Below are 22,902 nucleotides of genomic sequence, written 5' to 3' on the forward strand. Positions count from 1 at the left end.
TGGCTTGCACTAAGCCTCACTGGAAATTTTAAGATTTTCTTTGGGAGAAACTTGACTTCTGATTCTTACTGTTTATGAAATTATTTTTGCTTCCAGACATAAACCAGATTAAAGCAATTTGAAAATTAAAGACTAGACAAATTGCTTATTTAATTGCACCCATAGAATATTCGACCAATAGATATCACTATAAAGCCCTTGCTTGATAATTCAGACAAGGATCACCATTTCAGAGGTTCTACCTATAAAGAATGAAGATCCTAAAATAATCATAGCATTGTCAATACAATGCCACTTGGCAATTTACAAACATTCACCCATACACTTACTTTTAACATTATAAATATTAATACATTTTTATATGAGGTCAGATCCACTTCACCTTAAATTTCTGCTGTAAAGCTGTTTCAATTTTGCATTAAGAAAGCCACAGCTTTTTAAAACATTGTATTTTATGGGGAGAAAATACACATCACACAGAACTTCCTACTGTGGTGTGTTCTCTAATTTCTCTTAAACATTGTACAAAGTTATTTCATGTTATATGAGAATCATTTCTCCTCATGATAATTTCATTTTCTCTACTTAGATTTCCTTATGATGTGTTAAGTTGTCCTCACGGACCCTATATGCCCTGTAACTTCACCACTCTTAGAGAAGAGTGGGGTTTCTGAAAGAAACAGATGTTTCTTGGGAAGGTCAACTTAATTAGGTTCTTTACCACACAGAAAAACCCTTCAAGATGATATAAGCAATTTGGTGCTTCAGGATCTTAATTTTCTAGTCCACAAACACAGGCCTTTGCATTATGATTCAAGATAAGTCACAGATGGCCAATAGCTACCAATTTTTTCCCAGAAGGCAGCCTTAGTCAATTCAAAAGGAGTGCTGAGCACAAGAAAACAAAACAAGTATCTGCGCAATTACAAAGTCACTGCAGAGAAAAAGCTCTTCATTATTTTTATAATCATGTCGGAGATTAGCAGCACTGTCATAAGGCAGATACAGGAATTCTTTTTCACCACCTGTATTTTCTGTCCTCTGGCTTCTGTGCTCTTCCATTACGCCTCTTTGCCAATGTTACCAACACTTGTAGAGGTGGGGCTGACAAGCTGAAATTGCTTCACATACAACTTTGGCCCCTTGGGCTTTCTCTGTCACCAGAGAGGGCTGGACTGAAAAACAGCTTCCTAGCAGGCTCTGTTAGGTGTGACGATGCACTTTTCCCACTGTTCTCAGGGTGTGATTTCGGATGGTAAGGCCCAAAAGTAGATTTGGTTTGAGCAAGCGCTGGCTACTTTTTCTTTTCATGATATCTACTGAACACTCAATTTTGTTCTGTGCTGTGCTCAGCTAATGAAAACTTATTTATTGCACCGTAGGTTCTTCCTCAAAAATCTCAGTTGTCAGCCTGATTAATGTTTACTGGTAAGACTGTCGAGGCAGGGTTAGACTCACATAAAGAAAGAATGTACAAGCAGTACTCGTTAATTTCAGAAATGGATTTGTTTGACTGAGTACAGATAGCCTGATGCTATATGAAAGCAAGTTGATTGGTCTAGCTTATTTCTTTGAAGTTAGCAGGATCTCAACACCTAAAAATTCTTCCTATCAAATGTAACTCTCATATCATATACAATGACCCTCATATATCATGTAAAATGGCATGATTCCAGTACTTCGTGTTTCTGTATAAAGAGGCTTTTAAGGGAAGGTTGCCTATATAATGGACTTCCTTGGTGGCTCAGACGGTAAAGCGTCCATCTACAATGCAGGAGACCTGTGTTCGATCCCTGGGTCAGGAAGATCCCCTGGAGAAGGAAATGGCAATCCACTCCAGTACTATTGCCTGGAAAAATCCCATGGACAGAGGAGCCTGGTAGGCTACAGTCCATGGGGTTGCAAAGAGTCGGACACAACTGAGCGACTTCACTTTCACTTTGCCTATACAATGACTGCTATTTTTGACAGAGGACCTTAGGACTTGGGGATCTTGGTTACTGTTCCAGGTTCCAATCATGCACCCAATTCCCTGGCCCTTCAGCTCTTACAGCCAAAAAAAAAAAAATTCATGACAGAGTAGGAAAAACCAGTGAGATGGAAAGTGCGAAAACCTGGCCTGGAGTCTTGATTTTTTCTATTTTAATTAGCTGTGACTTTGGGCAAATTATGTCCTTTGACTCTGCTTCTACATATGTAATTCTAAAATGCTAGAAATGGGTCATTTGTTTTCAACTATTGCACCCAAATCTGTCATCTAAGTTTCAGTGATTATACCTGATTTCCTTAATTGTACTGAGGGTGAGCCAATGGCTCAAATCTTCATGATCAGAAGTTAGACACTTCTTGCTTTAAGAAATTCTAAGTGGTTAGAATGGGCATCCTTGTCTTGTTCTTGATTTTAGAGGAAAGGCTTTCAGCTTTTCACCATTGAGTATGATGTCATCTGTGAGTTTGTCATAAATGGCCTTTATTATGTTGAGATATGTTCCATCTGTACCCACTTGGAGGAAAGCTTTTATCATGAATGAATGTTATATTTTGCCAAATACTTTTCTGTGTCTATTGAGATGATCTTGTGATTTTTATCCTTCCTTTTGTTAATGTGGTGTATTACACTGATTGACTTGCAAATTTGGAACCACCCTTGCATCTCTGGAATAAATCCCACTTGATCATGGTGTCATATTATATAGGTGCTCAGTAAGTGTTAGCTTTTCTATGGCACATTCTCAACAATAACCCTTAAACCACAGGAAGGATAGCTTACCATCTTTTAGGGAAACAAATCCCAACTTTTGGATAATTTTATTGTCAAAAATTTCTACCTTATCATTGGAATTTATGCCAAGATAAAGTTTTTCTCTATTTGGTATTTATCTTTACCTTCTCTTACATAAACACTTATTCCAGCATTTCTAGAAACTAGGACATCTACTGGCAAATTCCATCTCTGTCTCTAATAATTTTTTTAGAGGGAAAGAAATGAAACTTGGCTAAAACTGTAGGTAAACTCTTCCCCAGAGTGAGTCAAGATTTTTGTCTAATTACTGGGGTTTTGTTTTCTTTTTATTAGAAATTCCAAACCCTCTGGGTATGGGAAACAAAATTAAAATGTATTCCTAAGCATGTTGTAACATAAAATAAGCTACTTAGAAAGGAGGGATACTGCAAAGAACTGAAAAGTGTCAGCTATGATTTCTGACGTCTGACTCGCTTGACTTTTTATAAAGGTGGTCACGTGGGGCCTGGCTCTTGGTCAAGGTTGTAATGATACCTAAGGGTTTGTACATAAGCTAGTTCCCCTGCAAATGAAATAAGGCTAAATCACACTTTGCATTTGTGATGTATCTTTCATTAAAAGTATTTTGTAAGAAAGAGTCATCTGATTCACCCTTTGTCACTTCAGATAAATCAACAGAACATAATGATCACAATCTTCAGGGTCAATTCAGGATACACTGATGAGAATCACTAGGAGGGCTAAGAACAACATCTGGCACAGACAGTCCTTAGTAGGGTTCATCAAGGAGAAGGCAATGGCACCCCACTCCAGTACTGTTGCCCGGAAAATCCCATGGATGGAGGAGCCTGGTAGGCTGCAGTCCATGGGGTTGCTGAGAGTCAGACACGACTGAGCAACTTCACTTTCACTTTCCACTTTCATGCATTGGAGAAGGAAATGGCAACCCACTCCAGTGTTCTTGCCTGGAGAATCCCATGGACGGAGAAGCCTGGTAGGCTGCAGTCCATGGGGTCGCACAGAGTCGGACACCACTGAAGGGACTTAGCAGCAGCAGCAGAGTTCATCAAATCTTTCCTTTATTTCACAAGATTCTCAAAAGATACCATGGCAACCCATGCTGTAAAGGCCTTGCCATCACACTTCAGTGCTACTCTTTTATTACCAAGTCTGTTATACTGCCTTTCTTCTTCTACTCACTGTGACTATCTAAGGTCACCTTTACAAACCTAACAAATTAATGGTGCTCCTGATTAGTGAAGCTTTATATTAGCATTGAAAAGGAAAATCAGCATCTGGAATCAAAAGACCTTGGTTCTAGTCAATTTAGCTACTTCCTTACTAAGAGGGCATGATGAGCTCTACTCAAGCTCTCTGAGACCTCAGCTTTCCCACCTACACAACAGAGACACTAATACAGATGACAATTAGGTTTCATCAATGAGCAGTGCTGTTGGAACTGCAGGTTAAGGATTAAGAAGCCATATATGCAACCCAGTGTGAAACAATCCCTAAGTCAAAGGCTTGCCATAGAGTAGGAAGAAACATACATGGCACATATTTATCACTCTTGAACTTTTAAAATACTCACCTGAGGAAGTATAAATACAAAACAAAATAAGAGATGTGAAATTGATTTTTAAACTGAGTTATATCCAAATGCTACTATCACTTTTAATAGGTGATTAATGATGGGTTATTAGAAGAGAAATGAAAAGAGAAACCTACCTATACCTTCTGCATTCAGATCATTCTCTTATATGTTCTTGGTAGCAAGCATTTTATTAGTGGCCACCTGAAGATAAAGCCCATCTGTTACATCTGCTCTCTGAGTGAATAAAGGTGGGTTGGATGGGGTAGATTTCAAAGTGGGAAGAAGCTATGCTCTGGCAGGCCCAAGACAGAGATTCCATGGGAAGCAACAGGTCAGGCTTTAGAGTACCCTCATATCTTTCCAGGAAGGCAGCCACCTACTATGCCTAGGCATCAGGCCAGCTCTGGCAGGAGATTGGATCAAAGCTATTTGCATGTCTGTTTCAGGGCATTAAGTTTTGTCTACCCATACAAGGTGAGGAAGAGATCAATGCAATCATGCAGAAAACTTAATTTAGAGGAAGAAAACGGAAGAGAAGAAAGAAAAGACACAAGTCTTGCTTTCACTGAAGTATATTTTTTGTAAAGTGTGACAGAGTCATCTTTAGAGAAGATCCTTAGCGTTCTAGTGGCCAGTTTAGACTATCCTTGGTATGTTTCAAGGAATAATGATAAAAACCAGACAGACATTCCACTTCATTACAAGCATAGCATTGGGTACTGTCATCTATGTGTTATGTCATTTAATCCCCACCAACTCTGTGAAATGGCATCTAAGGTCTGGCGATGCCATGTCTGGCCTAATTTCTCATGGCCAAGAATTGACAAGGTCCAGCTTTAGAATTTGAGGCCATGATTCGAAGTGTGTGGAAAGACTAAGAAATTTTAAACCGTGCTGGCAACTCTGTGTTGTAACTCTTCTATAAATAGTTCCCTGATTATTCCTAAATCCCATTGACTTGGTATAATGTAAGCTATTCAGCAGTGTGATATGGATAAATATTTCCTTTTCAAAACACTGCACAAATACATGATTTCCTCCCTCTGTCCACCCTGTAGGAGAAGTAGGAAAAGAGCAAGGTAATAGGAATTTACCTCTAAGCTATAAAGCCTTCCTCTCCTTTCAGTAATCACTGAGGGGAGCTCCTAGTTACTAGGGAGACCATAACAGAGTGCAGTAGATTCAAGTACAACACTTGGGTTGCCTGGCTGGAGAATGCCAAAAAAGCAAAGGAAAATATTATTGTTACTGAAATCATTTGATGTCTATGACTAATAAAAAACATGTTGGCAAACTGAATTTTCAGAAATGCCCAAAGGGCTTAGTTGAAGCTATGAATTAATAGCATACAGTAGTTCTGTCTGGATAAAAGAAAAAAAGACAACAACGTTAAACCATTTTAAAATTTATCTGAATAACCAAAAGATTCCACTAGAAATCTTAAGCAACCAATCTGGGTCCTTTATTCAACTTTTCATTGAAATTCCCTCTTCCCTTTCTTTTACAGCTAAATAATAATGTTACATGTTTTGAGTCACATAATTCTTGAATTCTGGGGGACCCACCAGCCTTCTTGGCCTTCTTAACCAACATCTCACAAATACCAGAATTATCTCTTAAGTGTCCCTGACAGCTGTATTCACCTTAGAGACTTACGCAGGCTGAGGTGTCCATTCATCCAAGTGCTGTGCCCCAGGAGGACTTGTGGCAGCTAGGGGCAGATGGAGCTGGGGCTGAGTCAGACCTCCAATTACCTCTTGACCCAGGCCCCAGAGGTTACCATGGGCCTGCCTGAAGATCTTCATCCTGATTCTGCTTGATTGTGCCCAGAGCAGGAGGCCTTTGCTAGAACATATCCTATCTTGCTATGGATATAAGCTCTAACTGTTGGAGGGTGTTTTCTCATGCTGTGCCAAAATCTGCCTGCTCATGTTTTCTATCCATTGTTCCATACACTATCTCTGGAACAATACTGTTTGACTCAACTTCCTCTCATCTTGAATAGCCCCTTAGATAACTGAAGTCAACCATCATAATTCCCTGATATACGGTCTTCTCCAAACTAAATATCCTCAGTTTCTTTCTCAGATCATAAGGCAAATATATAGACATTATAACAATAATAAGAGACAGAAAATATATAATCATCATAAGAGAACAACAAAAAGGTGGTCTGGAAATGAATTTTTTTTTTTAAAGAGTTGTCTTTCTAACTGGAAAACTGAAAATTTTAAGTGATTTTGAGGAGAACTGTCTCTTTTCACTGAGTTCCTGCACGCTCTCCATCAGGCCATCCCATCAGAATGGAAATGTAGCTTGCCAAGGCTTTTTTTGGTGACACCATACCAGCTCCTAGTGAGCAGCCATCAGTTCTCACTAACTTGCATTTATTTTTGCTTTGTTTATTTAGTGTCAATGCCCACTTTGAGAAAAGTTTCTGGAAGGATACTTATCTGCCTATGAATAGTTGTGACATAATTTCAGAATTTGAATACCATCTATTAAGAATTAAGGGAGGGACAATGTAAGGAAACTGAATCCTTAGTTATTTCTCCTCCCCAAGTTTTATTATGTAAAATTCCAAGCATACAGAACAGTTGATGTAATTTTATAGTAACCACCCATATTCTTCATAGCTAGACACTACAATTGACACTGTGTTATCTTCAATTTATCACTTATCTATCAGTTTCTTGATCCATCCATCAACCCCTCTTACTTTCTTACACATTTAAGAGCACTGTAAACAGTGCTCATCAGTACACTGAATTCCTGACACTTGAGCATGTATATTATTCAGTTCTTTTTTGATACTTTCATTAGCACTCTTTTCTGAATTCCTCCTACCATTCTTTCCCTCATTCTCTCCACTTTCTTTTCTTACAGAAAAGAAAACTTCCTTTCTACACCATTCCTCCCACTTGCCATCCCCCAAAGTTCTAAATGGTAAAAGGAAATGTGAAAAATCTGAGCATGGAACTGGTCTTGAAGCAGCATCAGGAAAGGTCCCTCCATAGGTGTGAGCACCACAGACTTGGGAGAGTTGAGGTTCTCTGAACAAGCTGATGCAAACCAACTTACAAGGGAGGGAGGTGTAGAGTAACAAGGCAACTGAATTTACTGTGAGAAACACAGCTATCAAATACTTAGGCATCTACATTGCTTCATCAGCTTGATTTCTCCCTGAACTAAGCTGCATAATACGCAAATTATGAAGGATTTGGGTGAACAGAGTCACAGAAAGAAAGCAAGGTCTTAGTGACATGGAGCAGAGATCTTATCAGCACTTTTAACAGCTGGCCAGCACTGTGTCCTACACCAAAAGGATGCTTCATAATTGGTGCATTATGAAATGAGCACATGAATGCTAACTACCCCTCCAGTAGAATGGCTGTGGCTCAGGGCACCTCTCCCCTGGACAGGCTGAGCGAACTTTGCCCACGTCCGCTCTTCTAGGGCTCTTCAATGAAGTTCCAAGACCACCATTCTCCTTTGAATGATGCATTTTCTTTTATCAGTTCATATGCCATTCATTAAGCTTTCAGGAAGTCCTAATCTTAAGGTCTATGACTCTCTAATCCTGTCTTTGATAAACTGATTTTATTGGCTTTACTCTCAAAACAAAGAGTGATCTCCTGCTGCTTGAGTCTACTCTTTTTAAAGATCCGGGAACACTGTCTTCCCTGATGAGCAAAAACCATTACTCTCACTATCTCAAGATTTATGTCCGATAAGAAATGTTAGCCGTTTATTTTCTGGGCTTCCTAATTACCACCAGCCTACAAAGACTTGGCAAGGTGAGCTTTTCACTGGAAAGGCAGCACCACAAAAATGCCAACACAGCACTTTTCACAACAGATTCTCTGTAGTCGCAGAGAAATGCAATTTTGACAAATCAGTCCATTTTGAGAGCCCTAAGTGGAGTTTCCTAGTCATACAGTCTCAACGGGAATCCTTTGGTTATATAACAACTTCTTAATGTAGTTTCTTCAAAGGTTTCAATGTCACAAATCAGATTATTTTATAGTAAGGAATTCCTGTCCTTGCTATTTCAATTTCTTGAAAAATATTCTTACCCCTGACCACTTTCTCTATATAGATACCATAGTAAATATCTATAAACATCAATATTTCATGGAAATGCTTTAGAGTTTATTTGGATGCAAACTCTAAGGTGAAAATGACAAGAGAATCAAGGCTATGACTATTTCCTGTGAGGCTACGTATAGACGAGGAAAAAAAAAAAACAGATGCTTTTTGGTGTTGGCATTTCAATGGTAAAATGCAGACTGCCAACTAGAGCTCTTTTCTAACTGCCTTTCTATATAAGCAGCCAATACCCAAGGTTCAGATCCAGATAAAAACCCTTCAGTAGGGTGAAAGATACTATGATGCAGAGAGCAGACTTTTACTGTTGGTGGTTTCAGTGCTCTGACAGGAGAGCATGGACCTCAAACAGGACTTGGTCTAGGTGAACACGGAGCTCTTTCTTTTAGCTGGCCTTTAAAGGCTACGTTTGTTCAGACATCATTAGTTCTTTTTCTTCCTTTGATGCATCTGTCTCTAGTGATGGAAACTTTTTTTTTTTTTAAAGAAACTAAAGCACAAAAGGAAACTGAAAAAGCTACAGACTGATTTGGCAACAGCTAAGCAAGAGGCTGCCATCACAGTCCTGGAACTCAATGAGAAGATCAAGACTCTATGTGAAGGAAAGCTAGCCCCTAGAGGTCAGTATTACCACGTGACAGTTACACACCGGCCCTGGGCCTGGGTGATGCATATAGCTTCCCTGGCAACAAAGCAGAGAGCAAGGCCACAGTGCCAGGCAGCGCACTGGGCCAGCTGCATGCCGGCCGGGCCTGATCTCCATTCTGCTTGATTAGAGACATACACAAACTGCGAGCTCCAGGCGGGGTGTGCTTCCGCTGTGAGAAAAGCAGGGAATGAATAAGCAGTTCCTTCAAGGAAAGTCTCTGGGGGCTGAAGAATAGAGTGAGACATCTGATCAGTGTCTTGCTGGGTGGCAGTGAGGAAAATACAGGGCCCAGGGAGGAAGACCGGAGGCTCCCAGGGGTGGGTCTCTGAAGTGGGGCAAGGAGAAGGGCTTGTCTGAAAGTATAGACAGGCTGATAGACCAAGAAGGGCATGGGAAGAAAAAGAAATGTTTTAACAATAGGTTAACCAGCCAGAAATAAGCAGGGAAGATGGGCTGAGGGTGAAATCTGGGTGGTTCCGAAAAAGTTAATAGCCACTCTGGTATGGATGTTTTAAAGTCTTCTCTCAGAGATGATAAACACACTTGGAGGGGGCAGGGATCCTCAGATTGTCATCATCAACAATAATATGAATTAACATTTGATACGACACACCAGGCATTTTGTTAAGCATCTCATGTGTATTTAATTCTCAGAATAACCTCTGAAGCAGGTATTAGTACATTTACAGATTCCACAAGAATAAGCGCAAGCTACCTGGCCCCAGGTTAGATGTGTGTGGCCACGCCTGGGCAGTCACCCCAGGGTGCTTATGCAGCTTTGGTGCAGTGAGGCAATTTCTCTGCACCAAGAGCATCACTCTGCCTGGTGGATCTCCTGCAAAACTATGGTTCCCTGCGACAAATGTCTTCCTTTGATGTGCGGCACTCTTGCAAAGCCAGGAACATGCAATTGTTCTTACTCTCACTTCCTCTATTACTCATAAATAATTATGGAAAAAGAGGAGGAACGTGGAAATAGTGGAGGAGGAGGAAGTAGGTGATGTGGTGGCTGTAGAAAGTGAGACACTCCCAGCATCCTGACAGTATGGGAAAGTGTTTAATATGAGTTTGGTTTGAATTTTCAGTTTTGAATAGCACTTTCCCTAGATGGAAATGGCATGTGACACCATCACCTTGAAACACATGGTTTTCTCTTTCCACAGAACAATATAGCTTAATTTGCTTTTACCACCATGAAACCTAAATGAGTAAAACCCATTAGAGAATATTATCCATTTAAAAGTCTTTATTCTAAGGCATCATAGCCAGATTTCAAATCAGTGGCATGATAGGAAGCTGACAATGATTGCATAGGATGCTGGAGAAAATTTTCCTGCTCATCTGAGAGAAATTCTCAATTTCTCAACTGAACTTTGAATCCAGTGGAAAAAAAGATTTTATTGCAAGTTATCTGATTCTTGTTACTCTCATTTTGACAAAAATAATGTCCTTTGCTATCTAAGGATGATTTTGTCCCTTTGATACTTTGATAGGTCAAAATTAAGATACTACTGGGTTACCAGGACTGATAACAACTGTGGGGGATGTTAGAAAATATTAAATTCCACCTTTGCTTCTTTGTCCACTTTTGTGTCTGTATTCCTGTCTAAAGCAGAGGAAAATTACCTGTGCAGGAAAAAAAAAAACCTAAAGTATTATGAACAGATATAAATTTAAATAAAGTCAAGTATTCCAAGGTTAATTATGGATGAAAGTACTGACTCCCTATAAAACCTATGTATTGCTTTTCTTATTTGTTGGAAAAACTGGGTCAGTAGATAGACATACAGCCTGAAGCTCTTAAACCATATATTTGTACAATCTTACTCTCCTACGGGTTCCAAACAGCCTAACCCTGTGTTCAATAGCCCAGGAAATTATTATCAAGGCTCTTGTGGCCCCAGAGTAACATGAGCTCTTATTCTCAGAGACTTTGGTCACCTTGCCCTACCTCTCAATTGATTTGAAAGTAAAGTCTAAAAAGATGTAGGTAACTTTAACACACAATGGCTCCCATTTAACCACAAACAATTAGGGTTGACCCACCTCCCACACACATTCCTTGACCAGAACACCACTCCTTCCCTGCTTAGTCTTGTGTCCTTTAATAAAATGTTTGTTTTTGGTTTTCAGACCTCTGTTTGCAAATGACAGATACCCTCAACCATAACAGTTTATGATTGGGTGATTATAAGAAAGGGTGATTTACTGGCACAAACACAGACAAACTAAGAAAGGGCATGCTCAGCCTTCGAGTCTCATAGATTCAGGGACTCAAATCCCATCAGGGAACTCTGTGTCTCTCTGCTTCTCTCTGCAGTGAGACTTTCATTTCCTCAAGAGGGATGTCAGGAGACACTGAAAACATAGCCACAAGCAACCAAGGGCTGCCCTACTTATTTCTTCTCCAGAGAAGAAGAAGAAGAAAAAAAATGTGTTTTCCTACCAGCTTTAGTTAGGAAAAGTATGAGAAGGTACCTTGTCTTGGCTTGGGTTGGGTGCTTATTCGAGCCCGTGAGTCTATCTTTGTAGCTGGAGGTGGGAAGTATGGTTGGACAAGCTTGGTTATGCACCAACCATTAGATGAAGGGGCAGAAGGAACTAAGGGTGGGATAGGAGGATGTTGTGACTGGTGGATCCCAGAAGTACAGGGCTGGACTGGGAGAAGACACTGGGTCACTGTCTTACAGGATGGGCTAGCCTGTTGCAGGAAAGAAACATGTCCAACCTACTCTTAGCTAGTGATCAAGCTAAAATATCATAAAATGCTTAAAAAATCACCCATCCATGAGTATTTGCACTTTTTCAGTGGGTTCTTCTTGATAAACAAAAGACCTTCATGATCCAAGAAATTAATGTCCAATGGTAAAACTTCAGACTCCATAATAGAGTGAACCACTTTGGGAAAGGAGACTCCTTGCAGCCTCCATCATGTGACATCGTAGTTGCCAACTCTGAAGTTTAGTTTTATGGTAACAAGTGAAATTGCAAGAGGGGAAAAAGAGACTCAAATCAGGACTTTAGTCCCTGATTCTAAATTACATGTTATCTGCATTAACACAAAGCTACTTCTCTTCTATAGTTACAAGCCAGAGCCTACAGTTATAATGAGCAGATTAATGAGATGGGTTCAAATAAATTAGAATCTCTTTCTATGCAAGTGTGCATAATTTTTCAGTTTGGTTCATTTTCTAAGTAAGACTATATAAAAGGTTGCCATTCAACTCTTCTGATCAGAGGAATACCCTAGAATACTAGGGATACTTTTAAGCATGTTCAAATTGATGGAGCAGCGAGCTACCAAACTTTTTTTTTTTAAACACATAAACACATAAAAATGATTTCACTGGTTTCATACTTAAATAACCTCCAAGGAAATAAATGATTTAAGTCAATGGAAAGTTCAACTGAAAAGAAAAACACCTTTATTATAAAACTGGCGCAGCAGGAAACTTACTTACCGTCTGAACGTTGTTTGTTGATTTTCACTTTGTGCAAATAATCACAGTCCAGGGCTGATTCCTTGCCTCTTTCCCACAGCTGGCACCTGAAGTGCTTACAGTTGAATTTACTCACAGAATTCAGTGAAATGCCTATTGTACCCATTCAAAGCTTGAGTCAATCTGTTGGTAAACATTAGTATGCAGAAATCTAAGGCTATATTTCAAATCAATCTGCTTCCTTTGGTTTTGGAGCAGAAAATTACTTTGTAAAGGACGTGAGTGAGTTGAGTCCTGGCACATTAGCATCAAGTTACCTGCTATGATGAAAGCTTGAATCCTTGACCAGAACATTCAGGACCTGGTTAGTAGATTTCAAGCTAGCACACTAAAGGGAATGCACTCCTCTGGATTTTTTTCCCTTTTAATTATTTTCTCTTAATATGCACAGCTGGTATATCAAATAATGTATGTCTCTATCCCACAGGCAAGTTCCTAATGTCCCACTCAAAGCTGTGCCAACGTTAAGTCATTTCTTGGTTTTACTCTCATTAAGAAGACACTCTCCCAAACCAAACATCATATATTAATGCATATGTGTGGAATGTAGAAAATTGGTATAGATGATCTTATTTGCAAAATAGAAGAGACAAACGTGGAGAACAAATGTACGGACCCCAAGCGGGAAGTGTGAGGGTGGTAGGATGAGTTGGGATATTTGGATTGACATATATACACTATGTATAAAACTAAGAACCTGCTGTACAGCTCAGGGAACTCTACTCAGTGCTCTGTGGTGTCCTAGTGGGAAATAAATGCAAAAAGAGAGGGGGTACATGTATACATATGGCTGATTCACTTTGCTGTACTGTAGAAACTAATACAACATTGTAAGACAACTATACTGCAATGAAAATTAATTAACAAAAAAAGAACAAGTCAAACAAGAAGATGATGACACTCCCAGGTAGTACAGGTACATCCCAGGGCAAGCTTATCGAGGACTCAGGGTCTGAACAGAGCCAGACACTTTTGAGGCAGGCTAGTCACAGGATTGACTTTTCAGTGACATAAAATTACCTTATGGCAGAAAGTGAAGAGGAAGTAAAAGCCTCTTGATGAAACTGAAAGTGGAGAGTGAAAAAATTGGCTTAAAGCTCAACATTCAGAAAACAAAGATCATGGCATCCGGCCCCATCACTTCATGGGAAATACATGGGGAAACAGTGGAAACAGTGCCAGACTTTTTTTTTGGGCTCCAAAATCACTGTAGATGGCGACTGCAGCCATGAAATTAAAAGACACTTACTCCTTGGAAGGAAAGTTATGACCAACCTAGATAGCATATTCAAAAGCAGAGACATTACTTTGCCAATAAAGGTCCAGCGGAGAAGGCAATGGCACCTCACTCCAGTACTCTTGCCTGGAAAATCCCATGGACGGAGGAGCCTTGTGGGCTGCAGTCCATGGGGTCGCTGAGGGTCAGACATGACTGAGCGACTTCACTTTCCCTTTCCATTTTCATGCATTGGAGAAGGAAATGGCAACCCACTCCATTGTTCTTGCCTGGAGAATCCCAGGGACAGGGGAAGCCTGGTGGGCTGCCGTCTCTGGGGTTGCACAGAGTCGGACACGACTGAAGTGACTTAGCAGCAGCAGCTAGTCAAGGCTATGGTTTTTCCTGTGGTCATGCATGGATGTGAGAGTTGGACTGTGAAGAAGGTTGAGTGCCGAAGAATTGACGCTTTTGAACTGTGGTGTTGGAGAAGACTCTTGAGAGTCCCTTGGACTGCAAGGAGATCCAACCAGTCCATTCTGAAGGAGATCAGCCTTGGGATTTCTTCGGAAGGAATGATGCTAAAGCTGAAACTCCAGTACTTTGGCCACCTCATGCGAAGAGTTGACTCATTGGAGAAGACTCTGATGCTGGGAGGGATTGGGGGCAGGAGGAGAAGGGGACGACAAAGGATGAGATGGCTGTATGGCATCACCGACTCGATGGACGTGAGTCTCAGTGAACTCCGGGAGTTGGTGATGGACAGGGAGGCCTGGCGTGCTGCAATTCATGGGGTCGCAAAGAGTCAGACACAACTGAGCGACTGAACTGAACTGAACTGAACTGAAAATTACTTTTAAACACTATCTCATTAATTTTAAGAATAGGACTTGCTGTCGTATACCATCATGAAAGCCAGGAGATACATCTCTTTGACAAAACCCCAGAGCCAACTCTAACCAGCATTCTAAAGAGTATCTTTTATCATAATGTCCATCCCCAGGCACACAACCCAAACCCCCTCTCCTTTTTATTACTCCTTCCCCAAACCTTCTTGGGAGAAAAACTCCTATTGCAACTAGATGTTAAGAAAAATGGGATTTGAGGGTGATAAAAATGTTCTGGAATAAGGTAGTGACAATGCTTGCATAACACTGTCAATATAGGAGGACCACGGAATTCACTCGAAAATGGTTAGCATGGTGAACCTCATGTTATGACAATTTTATCTCAGTTAGAAAAAAACATAGTGATTAAAACAATCCTTGCAAAGATGTAACACCCTGTCGAGTGTAAGTATGTTTTAATGAGAATGCTTTGGGCCTAAATAAAATCTTGCCTTGGTAGAATTCCAAGCTTTTAGAGAGCCAGTCATGTTACTATTTATTGGAATAAGATTCGTCTTGAATAGTTGTCCATTTGTGTCTAGTTTTTTAAACAATGCAGTCCTTCTCCTCTTCTACTGTCTCTCAGCTCTCTGAAAGGCTGGTGCTCCTCAGACTAGGAATCAATTACTTAACCAACAGTTCTGCACATACTTCTTCCACCACTGAACACAGATTTTTATTTACCAGTCTACCTAGAATTTCCTAAGACAGTAACAAGGACTCTGGGTTCTCACAGTTTGAACCATTGGGACTTTGTTATAAGCTCTGCTCACCACCCATGGCATCAGACTGCATGAAGCTTGGTTTGATATTTGGTCAAACACAAAAAGGCAGCCTGCACTTCCCTACTGTTGCCAAGGGTGTTACTGCCTTGCTGGAAAGGGACAAGAACTCAGGGAAGCAAAAGGTGGAGATTTCCCCACCCACATAATTATCCCTACATTTGCAGAAAGAAGCTTTCTTTTAAGCACTCCTACCGAATCCTTAAAGAAGCTATTCCATGGTAGGGTATTTTACACCTAGACCAATAACCACCAGAAATTAACAGTAGGGACCATGAGAGAATACAAATAATAACTTCAAGGTGTGCTTTCTAAGTGTAACAAGTCCCTCAGGATTTTTTGTATTTACCTCATGGTAATAGCTTATATTTATCTTTATAATCCCTTGTCTCATTTAGAGATTACCCGTCAGGCTGCCTCTTCCTTTGTCCACTGAGTTCTTCCTGAAATGGAGCCACTTCCTGGAATAGAACCCCAAAGCGAAAGCCTTCTCATTGATTTCAGAAGTTCCCTCAAGGATAAACAACTTTCTAGGAGTCCCTGAAAAGCTTAGAGATCTTATTGCACAAAGATCCCTAAAGATCTTTCTTATTCTATATGTACAAATCTGGAGTGGTTCTAATTTTTTTTTTTTTTTTTAGGGAATAGTTCTTTTTTTTTATTTTTTAATTTTATTTTATTTTTAAACTTTACATAATTGTATTAGTTTTGCAAATATAAAAATGAATCCGCCACAGGTATACATGTGTTCCCCATCCTGAACCCTCCTCCCTCTTCCCTCCCCATTCCATCCCTCTGGGTCGTCCCAGTGCACCAGCCCCAAGCATCCAATATCGTGCTTCGAAAAGGACACTGTAGAGACCTGTAGGCCTAAAAATAACTCATGTGAAAACTAGACATCACTCAGGACTTTGTTGGTTGCAAGTGACAGAAACCAAAATGAAAGTAGTTTAAGCAAAAAAAGAAATTTACGAGCTGCTAAGGCTGGCAGCTGGGCTGGAAGAAGCACAAGCTGGAATCAAGATTGCTGGGAGAAATATCAATAACCTCAGATATGCAGATGACACCACCCTTATGGCAGAAAGTGAAGAGGAACTAAAAAGCCTCTTGATGAAAGTGAAAGAGGAGAGTCAAAAGTTGGCTTAAAGCTCAACATTCAGAAAACGAAGATCATGGTATCTGGTCCCATCACTTCATGGGAAATACATGGAGAAACAGTGTCAGACTATTTTTTTGGGCTCCAAAATCACTGCAGATGGCGACTGCAGCCATGAAATTAAAAGACACTTAATCCTTGCAAGAAAAGTTAGACCAACCTAGATAGTATATTGAAAAGCAGAGACATTACTTTGCCAACAAAGGTCCATCTAGTCAAGGCTATGGTTTTTCCAGTGGTCATGTATGGATTCGAGAGCTGGTCTGTGAAGAAGGCTGAGTGCAGAAGAATTGATGCTTTTGAACTGTGGTGTTGGAGAAGACTCTTGAGAGTCCCTTGGACTGCAAGGAGATCCAACCAGTCCATTCTAAAGGAGATCAGCCCTGGGATTTCTTTGGAAGGAATGATGCTAAAGCTGAAACTCCAGTACTTTGGCCACCTGATGCGAAGAGTTGACTCACTGGAAAAGACTCTGATGCTGGGAGGGATTGGGAGCAGGAGGAAAAGGGGACGACAGAGGATGAGATGTCTGGATGGCATCACCGACTTGATGGACGTGAGTTTGAGTGAACTCTGGGAGATGGTGATGGACAGGGAGGCCTGGAGTGCTGCAATTCATGGGGTCGCAAAGAGTCGGACACGACTGAGTGACTGAACTGAACTGAACTGAAGGCTGGCAGTGAGGCTGAGCACAGAGTTTCTGGACTCTTCTTTGACCCCATCTGACCTCTTGCAGGCACAGATCAGGAAAGATCCTCTGGCTGTCTTGACTTGTCAATCTTTAGTGATCATCAGTTTCTGCCTGCTCAGAACAACATCCCTTTCTTTTAGTAACAGGAGCATGGTTTTCCTTTGGGGAACTATGCCTCTCCTGTTCTCTGTGGTCTGTTGGGACTGTCAGTCACACTGTCCCTTTCCTACTTGACCCAGGGAAAGGCCTGTGGCAAACTGAGCCAATGACACTTGCTTTTTTTTTCAGGAACGTGAATCTTGAACTGAGTTGAATGAAGAAGGGCAGAAAAAAGCTAGAGTTTATTCATCCTGTAGGTCTGGCCCTGCCCCCTGAAGAAATTGTCTCTGAACTTCTGATATTTGACAAACTTCACAAGGTTGGGTTGTTAAGCATTCCTTCAATATTTGAGAGCTTTCTCATATCCTTCCTATAAACTTCTTTTTTGCTTAAAGCAGTCTTCTTAGGCTTATAGTTGCAACCAAAGAACCTTAATTTGTACTGAACTAAAGGGAACAGAAGTCTTCCTCACTCAGTGGTAAAGAACTCACTTGCCAACACAGGAGACCTGAGTTCAATCCCTGGGTCAGGAAGATCCCCTGGAGGAGAGAATGGCAACCCACTCCAGTATTCTTGCCTGGGAAATCCCAAGGACAGAGGAGCCTGGCGGGTGACAGTCCTTGGGGTTGCAGAGTCGGACACGACTAAGCAACTAACTGATGACAAAGGGAATACAGCTTATTTCTCACAGATTCGATACAGAAATCTCAAGGAAGACATGTGATTGACTATAGCTGTACCACATTCTTATCCATGCATCACCTGCTGCGCCTAAGGCAACAGGATTTTACCAGAGGCCATATCTGGGTCATGTGCCAAAGGTCAAGGGCTAGAGGATATTACCAGAGAGAAGATGCAAAAAGTTTCTGGACAGAAAACCAAAACAAAACAACAAACCTCTCACTGTCCCCTTTAATCTATTTTAGGTGAAGTTCATAAACTTGGCGAAGATAGCCATGAACTGAAGATCAGTTTTATCTTGTGAGGAAAGTACAAAATTTCTCTTCTTTCTCTCCCTATCATTTTCAAACTGCATATTCAAGCCCTTCCTTGCAAAAAGTCTGGAAATCTATTTATTTTGTAATTAACAAAGGGTAAGAAGATCCATTCTGAAATTTTTGGGTGCCAGCCAGTATTTGCTAGCTATACCAGCTGTGGGAATTCAATGATGTCAAGGCCCCCTCCCTCCTTTGTTTCTGAGACTAATTTTGGAATTATACTATTATCAGGAAATGGTGCTCCCTTCCTTCTGTCCATCCCTTAGGAATAGCTTTATTATTATTATTATTTTTAAGTCTCCTGGCCCCTGTATCCAGAGAGTTTGGATGAAAGGGCAAGCACCAGCTAAATGTCAGACAAGGCACATGGGAATTAGAGCTTGATCAATTTCAAAGGTTTCCTAGTTAACCTTGGAAACTGTTATGATCACCAGAAGAGAATGTGCTGTTTTGGAAATACTGCTTAAAAAAAAAAAAGAAAGAAAGAAAACCCAGACCAGAACGGAGAAGGAAGATACGTCCTTCCAAGAAATTAGAACTGTACAGAGAAATTTTGAGCACTCCTTTGTCAAACAAAGCAGATGGAGATTTGTCAACGCAGGATGAATTGGAGAGCTTGAGGTTGCAAACAATTGTCAGTCAGCTATAGATACTGGTGCAGCTGTTCCTGCTACAAAAAACTCTTGGTGCCAAAGTAGAAAAAGTGAAAAATGTTCTTTCGTGTATTCCCCAGAAACCACAACGCTATTTTATTTATTGACTCAATGTTTCCTGATAGAAGGGTGAAGCTACAGGCCAGCTACATCAGTCATATGTATAAATTTGGAGGAATGAGGGGTGTGAGGGGAGCTTGACCTCATCAGATCAAATTTAGAAAAGATGCACAGGACCAGACTATACAAGACAGGTGGGAAACTTCTGTTTGAAGACACGGGATTCTTTCTAGTCAGTGCGACTGTGTTAGGTTTATGCTCTTATGCATACATTAGATACCTACATGCAATGTAGTAGTCTGGAAGAATATTTGTTATTAAAGATATACTACCTTGGAACAGATTATTACCCTATTACACCTTTAATTTTTTCCAATCAAATTAAGCCACAATTTGATACTGGACAAAGAACATAGAACTAAGAGAAAACAAAGAGGTAAAGAAAGAGGAACAACATTATTCCTGATTTGTTTAATATGGATTGGATCCAGGAGAAGAGTGTTCATCATGCTGGCATACTATCAGTGCCTACAAGATCTGAAAACATCACTGCTCTTCTGCAGATGCTTTCCTTAATCCCAGAAATGATCAGAGAATGTCACTGTGATTTTCCAGTAAGACCTGAAGTCCTGCCGTGACAAGCTGTCATTTCAACCTGGGCACACTGTTAGAACATCTGCCCCACAAGGATGACAGCCTCAACATTTTACAAAGGTCCCTTTTTCTTCTGAGCAATTTCTAGTGAATAAAGAGGGAGCCCTCTTCCTGTTTCAGGGAATTCTGAATAGAACTTGTCAAACAGAAAAGAGAAATGCTCTCAGCCACAAACAGAATTTGTATCTTCAGGAAGTGATCAATTATAACTCTGAGGCGAATCTCTGAGGTCAAAGAAATAAAAGGACGCAGGAGAGATGGTGGAGAGATACATGTATGTTTCATGCATGGATGAAAACAAGAATTCTTAGGAGTCCTCAAAGGCAGAACAAACATTACAAGACTTGGGTCAATAGGATAAAATTTATTTCATTCTATAGAAACCTAGTATGATCTTAAAAGATCCTAAATTTATAAGGCTGTTGTTCAGTCACCCAGTCATGTCCAACTCTTTGAGACCCCCTGGACTGCAGCGTCCAGGCCTCCCTGTCCCTTGCCATCTCTCAAAGTTTGCCAAAGTTCATGTCCATTGCATCGGTGAGGCTATCCAGCCATCTCATCCTCTGATGTCCTCTTTTCCTTCTTCTCTCAATCTTTCCCAGCATCGGGGACTTTTCCAATGAGTTGTCTATTCACACCAGATGACCAAAATACTGGAGCTTCAGCTTCAGCATCAGTCTTCAGGGTTGATTTCCCTTAAGATTGACTGGTTTGATCTCCTTCCAACCTAAGGGACTTTTAGGAATCTTCTCCAGCAACACAGTTTGAAGGCATCAATTCTTTGGCACTCTGCCTTCTTTATGGTCCAGCTCTCACCATAGTATGTGACCACTGGGAAGACCTTAGCCTTGATTATATGAACCTTTGTCGGCAGAGAGACATCTCTGCTTTTCAACACACTGTCTAGGTTTGTCCTAGCTTCCCTGCCAAGAAGCAGTCGTCTTCTGATTTAATGGCTGCCATCACCATCTGCAGTGATTTTAGAGCCCAAGAAGAGGGACTCTGTCACTGCTTCCTCTTTTTCCCCCTCTACTTGCCATGAAGTGATGGAGCCAGATGCCATGATCTTATTTATTTTTAATATTTATTAGGTTATTGGATAGCAAAATTTTTATCACACTGAACTGTGCATGACAGGATTCTGACTTCAGCTATTTAACATAGTCCCTTTCAAGCCAGAGTAACACTTTTGATAGCTCTTTAGGGTGAGTAGGTTTTTCTAACCCAAGATGAGTGCTAAGGCCTCTCATGTTATGCTATGTAGCTAACTAAATTTCTGACAAAAGATAGTTAATTTCAATATGCTTTTACTTTTTGTAATGTATGCCACAACCAGACACTACTCATTTTTATTTGTAGTTATATATAATGCTAATTAATTCATATATAACCTTTTTAAAAGATTACCTGGAGTTTTAAAAGCAGAATGTGTCTCATTTCAAAGTTTTAATGTCTTATATTTATAGCAATTGTATTATCAGAACTAAAAATCAAAACATTTATTAAAATAAAATTTACATTCATATCCCAAAATGTTTGAAACCAGGACCATACTGCTGCTGCTGCTGCTACTAAGTCGCTTCAGTCGTGTCCGACTCTGTGTGACCCCGTAGACGGCAGCCCACCAGGCTCCCCCATCCCTGGGATTCTCCAGGCAAGAACACTGGAGTGGGTTGCCATTTCCTTCTCCAATGCATGAAGGTGAAAAGAGAAAGGGAAGTCGCTCAGTCGTGTCCGACTCTTAGCGACCCCATGGACTGTAGCCTACCAGGCTCCTCAGCCCATGGGATTTTCCAGGAAGAGTACTGGAGCGGGGTGCCATTGCCTTCTCCGAGGACCATACTACAGAATCCTAAATGTAGTTTCAGAATACTTATAGTTCAAATAGTATTGCATGAGAGAGTGGAAATGGCATATTTACCTAATGTTATTTGTGGATCTTAGCAGATAAGTCTTAGAATCTTAGAAATGAAGGTTAGTGGAATATAATTAATACCACAAATCCAAAAGAAATGTTGGGAGACCATGAGGGAAATATAGAGCTGACTACTCTGAAAGTAAGAATCAGTGCTTATCTTTAAAAATTGTATCATCAGAAGAGAAAATATTAGAGGCAGACCTTGCATGATCCACCTAAATTCTATAAACATTCTCAGATGCAAGTGACTGATCTTTTCTTTTTTACAACCATAACTTTTCCGTGTAAGTTCCAAGAGTCAGTAATTAAATTTGAGAAAAGCTGACCTTTTGAGGTTGCTTCTGATCTAAAGCCTAAGGGAAGTAATTTATTTAAGAGAAACTGGTTCTAAACAAAGATGTATATATGGGAATATTGGCAAACAAAATTAAGTACCTTCATTTCTTTGTCAATAAAGCAGCATCAAGAAGCTAAAAATTCACTTCAGAATAAATTCTTAAGGAAATTTCTAAGGCATTTCTAAGGAAATTTCTAAGGAAATGGAAACTGCTTGAAGTTTTCTTTTTTCCTTCATCATCAGCATATGCTGATGATAATTTTAATTAATATTACATAAAAAGTCTTTATAGTGAAGTCACTCAGTTGTGTCCGACTCTTTGTGACCCATGGACTGTAGTCTACCAGGCTTCTCCGTCCATGGGATTCTCTAGGGAAGAATACTGGAGTGGGTTACCATTTCCTTCTCCGGGGATCTTCCCGACCCAGGGATCGAACCCGGGTCTCCCACATTGGAGGCAGAGGCTTTAACCTCTGAGCCACCAGGGAAGCTGGTCCTGCTTTAAAAACACTCCCAAAGAAAAATGAAAGACTTACTAGTCTTTTATTGTATCACTTACATCAACTTTCTTCTTGCTTAATTTAAGGCAATAAATTAATATTCTTATCCTTTTTTAAATGACTGATTTCACACACATATTTCTATTTTAGTGAAATTTTATGTATTATTTCTGAATTTATTACATGCATCCATTATATTAAACACATTGCTTATAAACATTAAGCAAGAGTAAAAACAAAGTACTGATTGAATTTCAAATCAAGGGAGGGTTACAAACATAATATATAAAGATTATACTAGAGAGAAAAAGTCCCCATGAAACAAATGAGGTCCAAACCTAACTGAAATGTTATAGCC

At 40.2% G+C, this 22,902-nt stretch overlaps 1 protein-coding gene and 1 long non-coding RNA gene across 10 annotated transcripts in view; one reads left to right on the plus strand and one right to left on the minus strand.

The window, feature by feature from the left end:
• LOC112586947 overlaps window positions 1-22,902 on the minus strand; it is a 506,468-nt gene that overhangs the window by 347,759 nt on the left and 135,807 nt on the right. Inside the window, exon 4 of one of the 6 annotated variants that reach the window (XR_006641422.1) lies at window positions 12,555-12,716. The exons of the other annotated variants lie outside the window; for them this stretch is intronic. This is a non-coding gene — a long non-coding RNA (uncharacterized LOC112586947). The remainder of the gene's footprint in view (window positions 1-12,554; window positions 12,717-22,902) is intronic. 6 annotated transcript variants of the gene reach the window in all.
• CCDC192 (coiled-coil domain containing 192) overlaps window positions 1-22,902 on the plus strand; it is a 220,464-nt gene that overhangs the window by 146,650 nt on the left and 50,912 nt on the right. For all 4 annotated transcript variants that reach the window (XM_045166619.1, XM_045166620.1, XM_045166618.1 and 1 more), the window contains one exon: window positions 8,932-9,064. In XM_045166619.1, coding sequence (XP_045022554.1) covers window positions 8,932-9,064 — 133 coding nt within the window. The remainder of the gene's footprint in view (window positions 1-8,931; window positions 9,065-22,902) is intronic.

Source organism: Bubalus bubalis, chromosome 9 (genome assembly GCF_019923935.1).
Source record: "Bubalus bubalis isolate 160015118507 breed Murrah chromosome 9, NDDB_SH_1, whole genome shotgun sequence".
Lineage (NCBI taxonomy): Eukaryota > Metazoa > Chordata > Mammalia > Artiodactyla > Bovidae > Bubalus > Bubalus bubalis.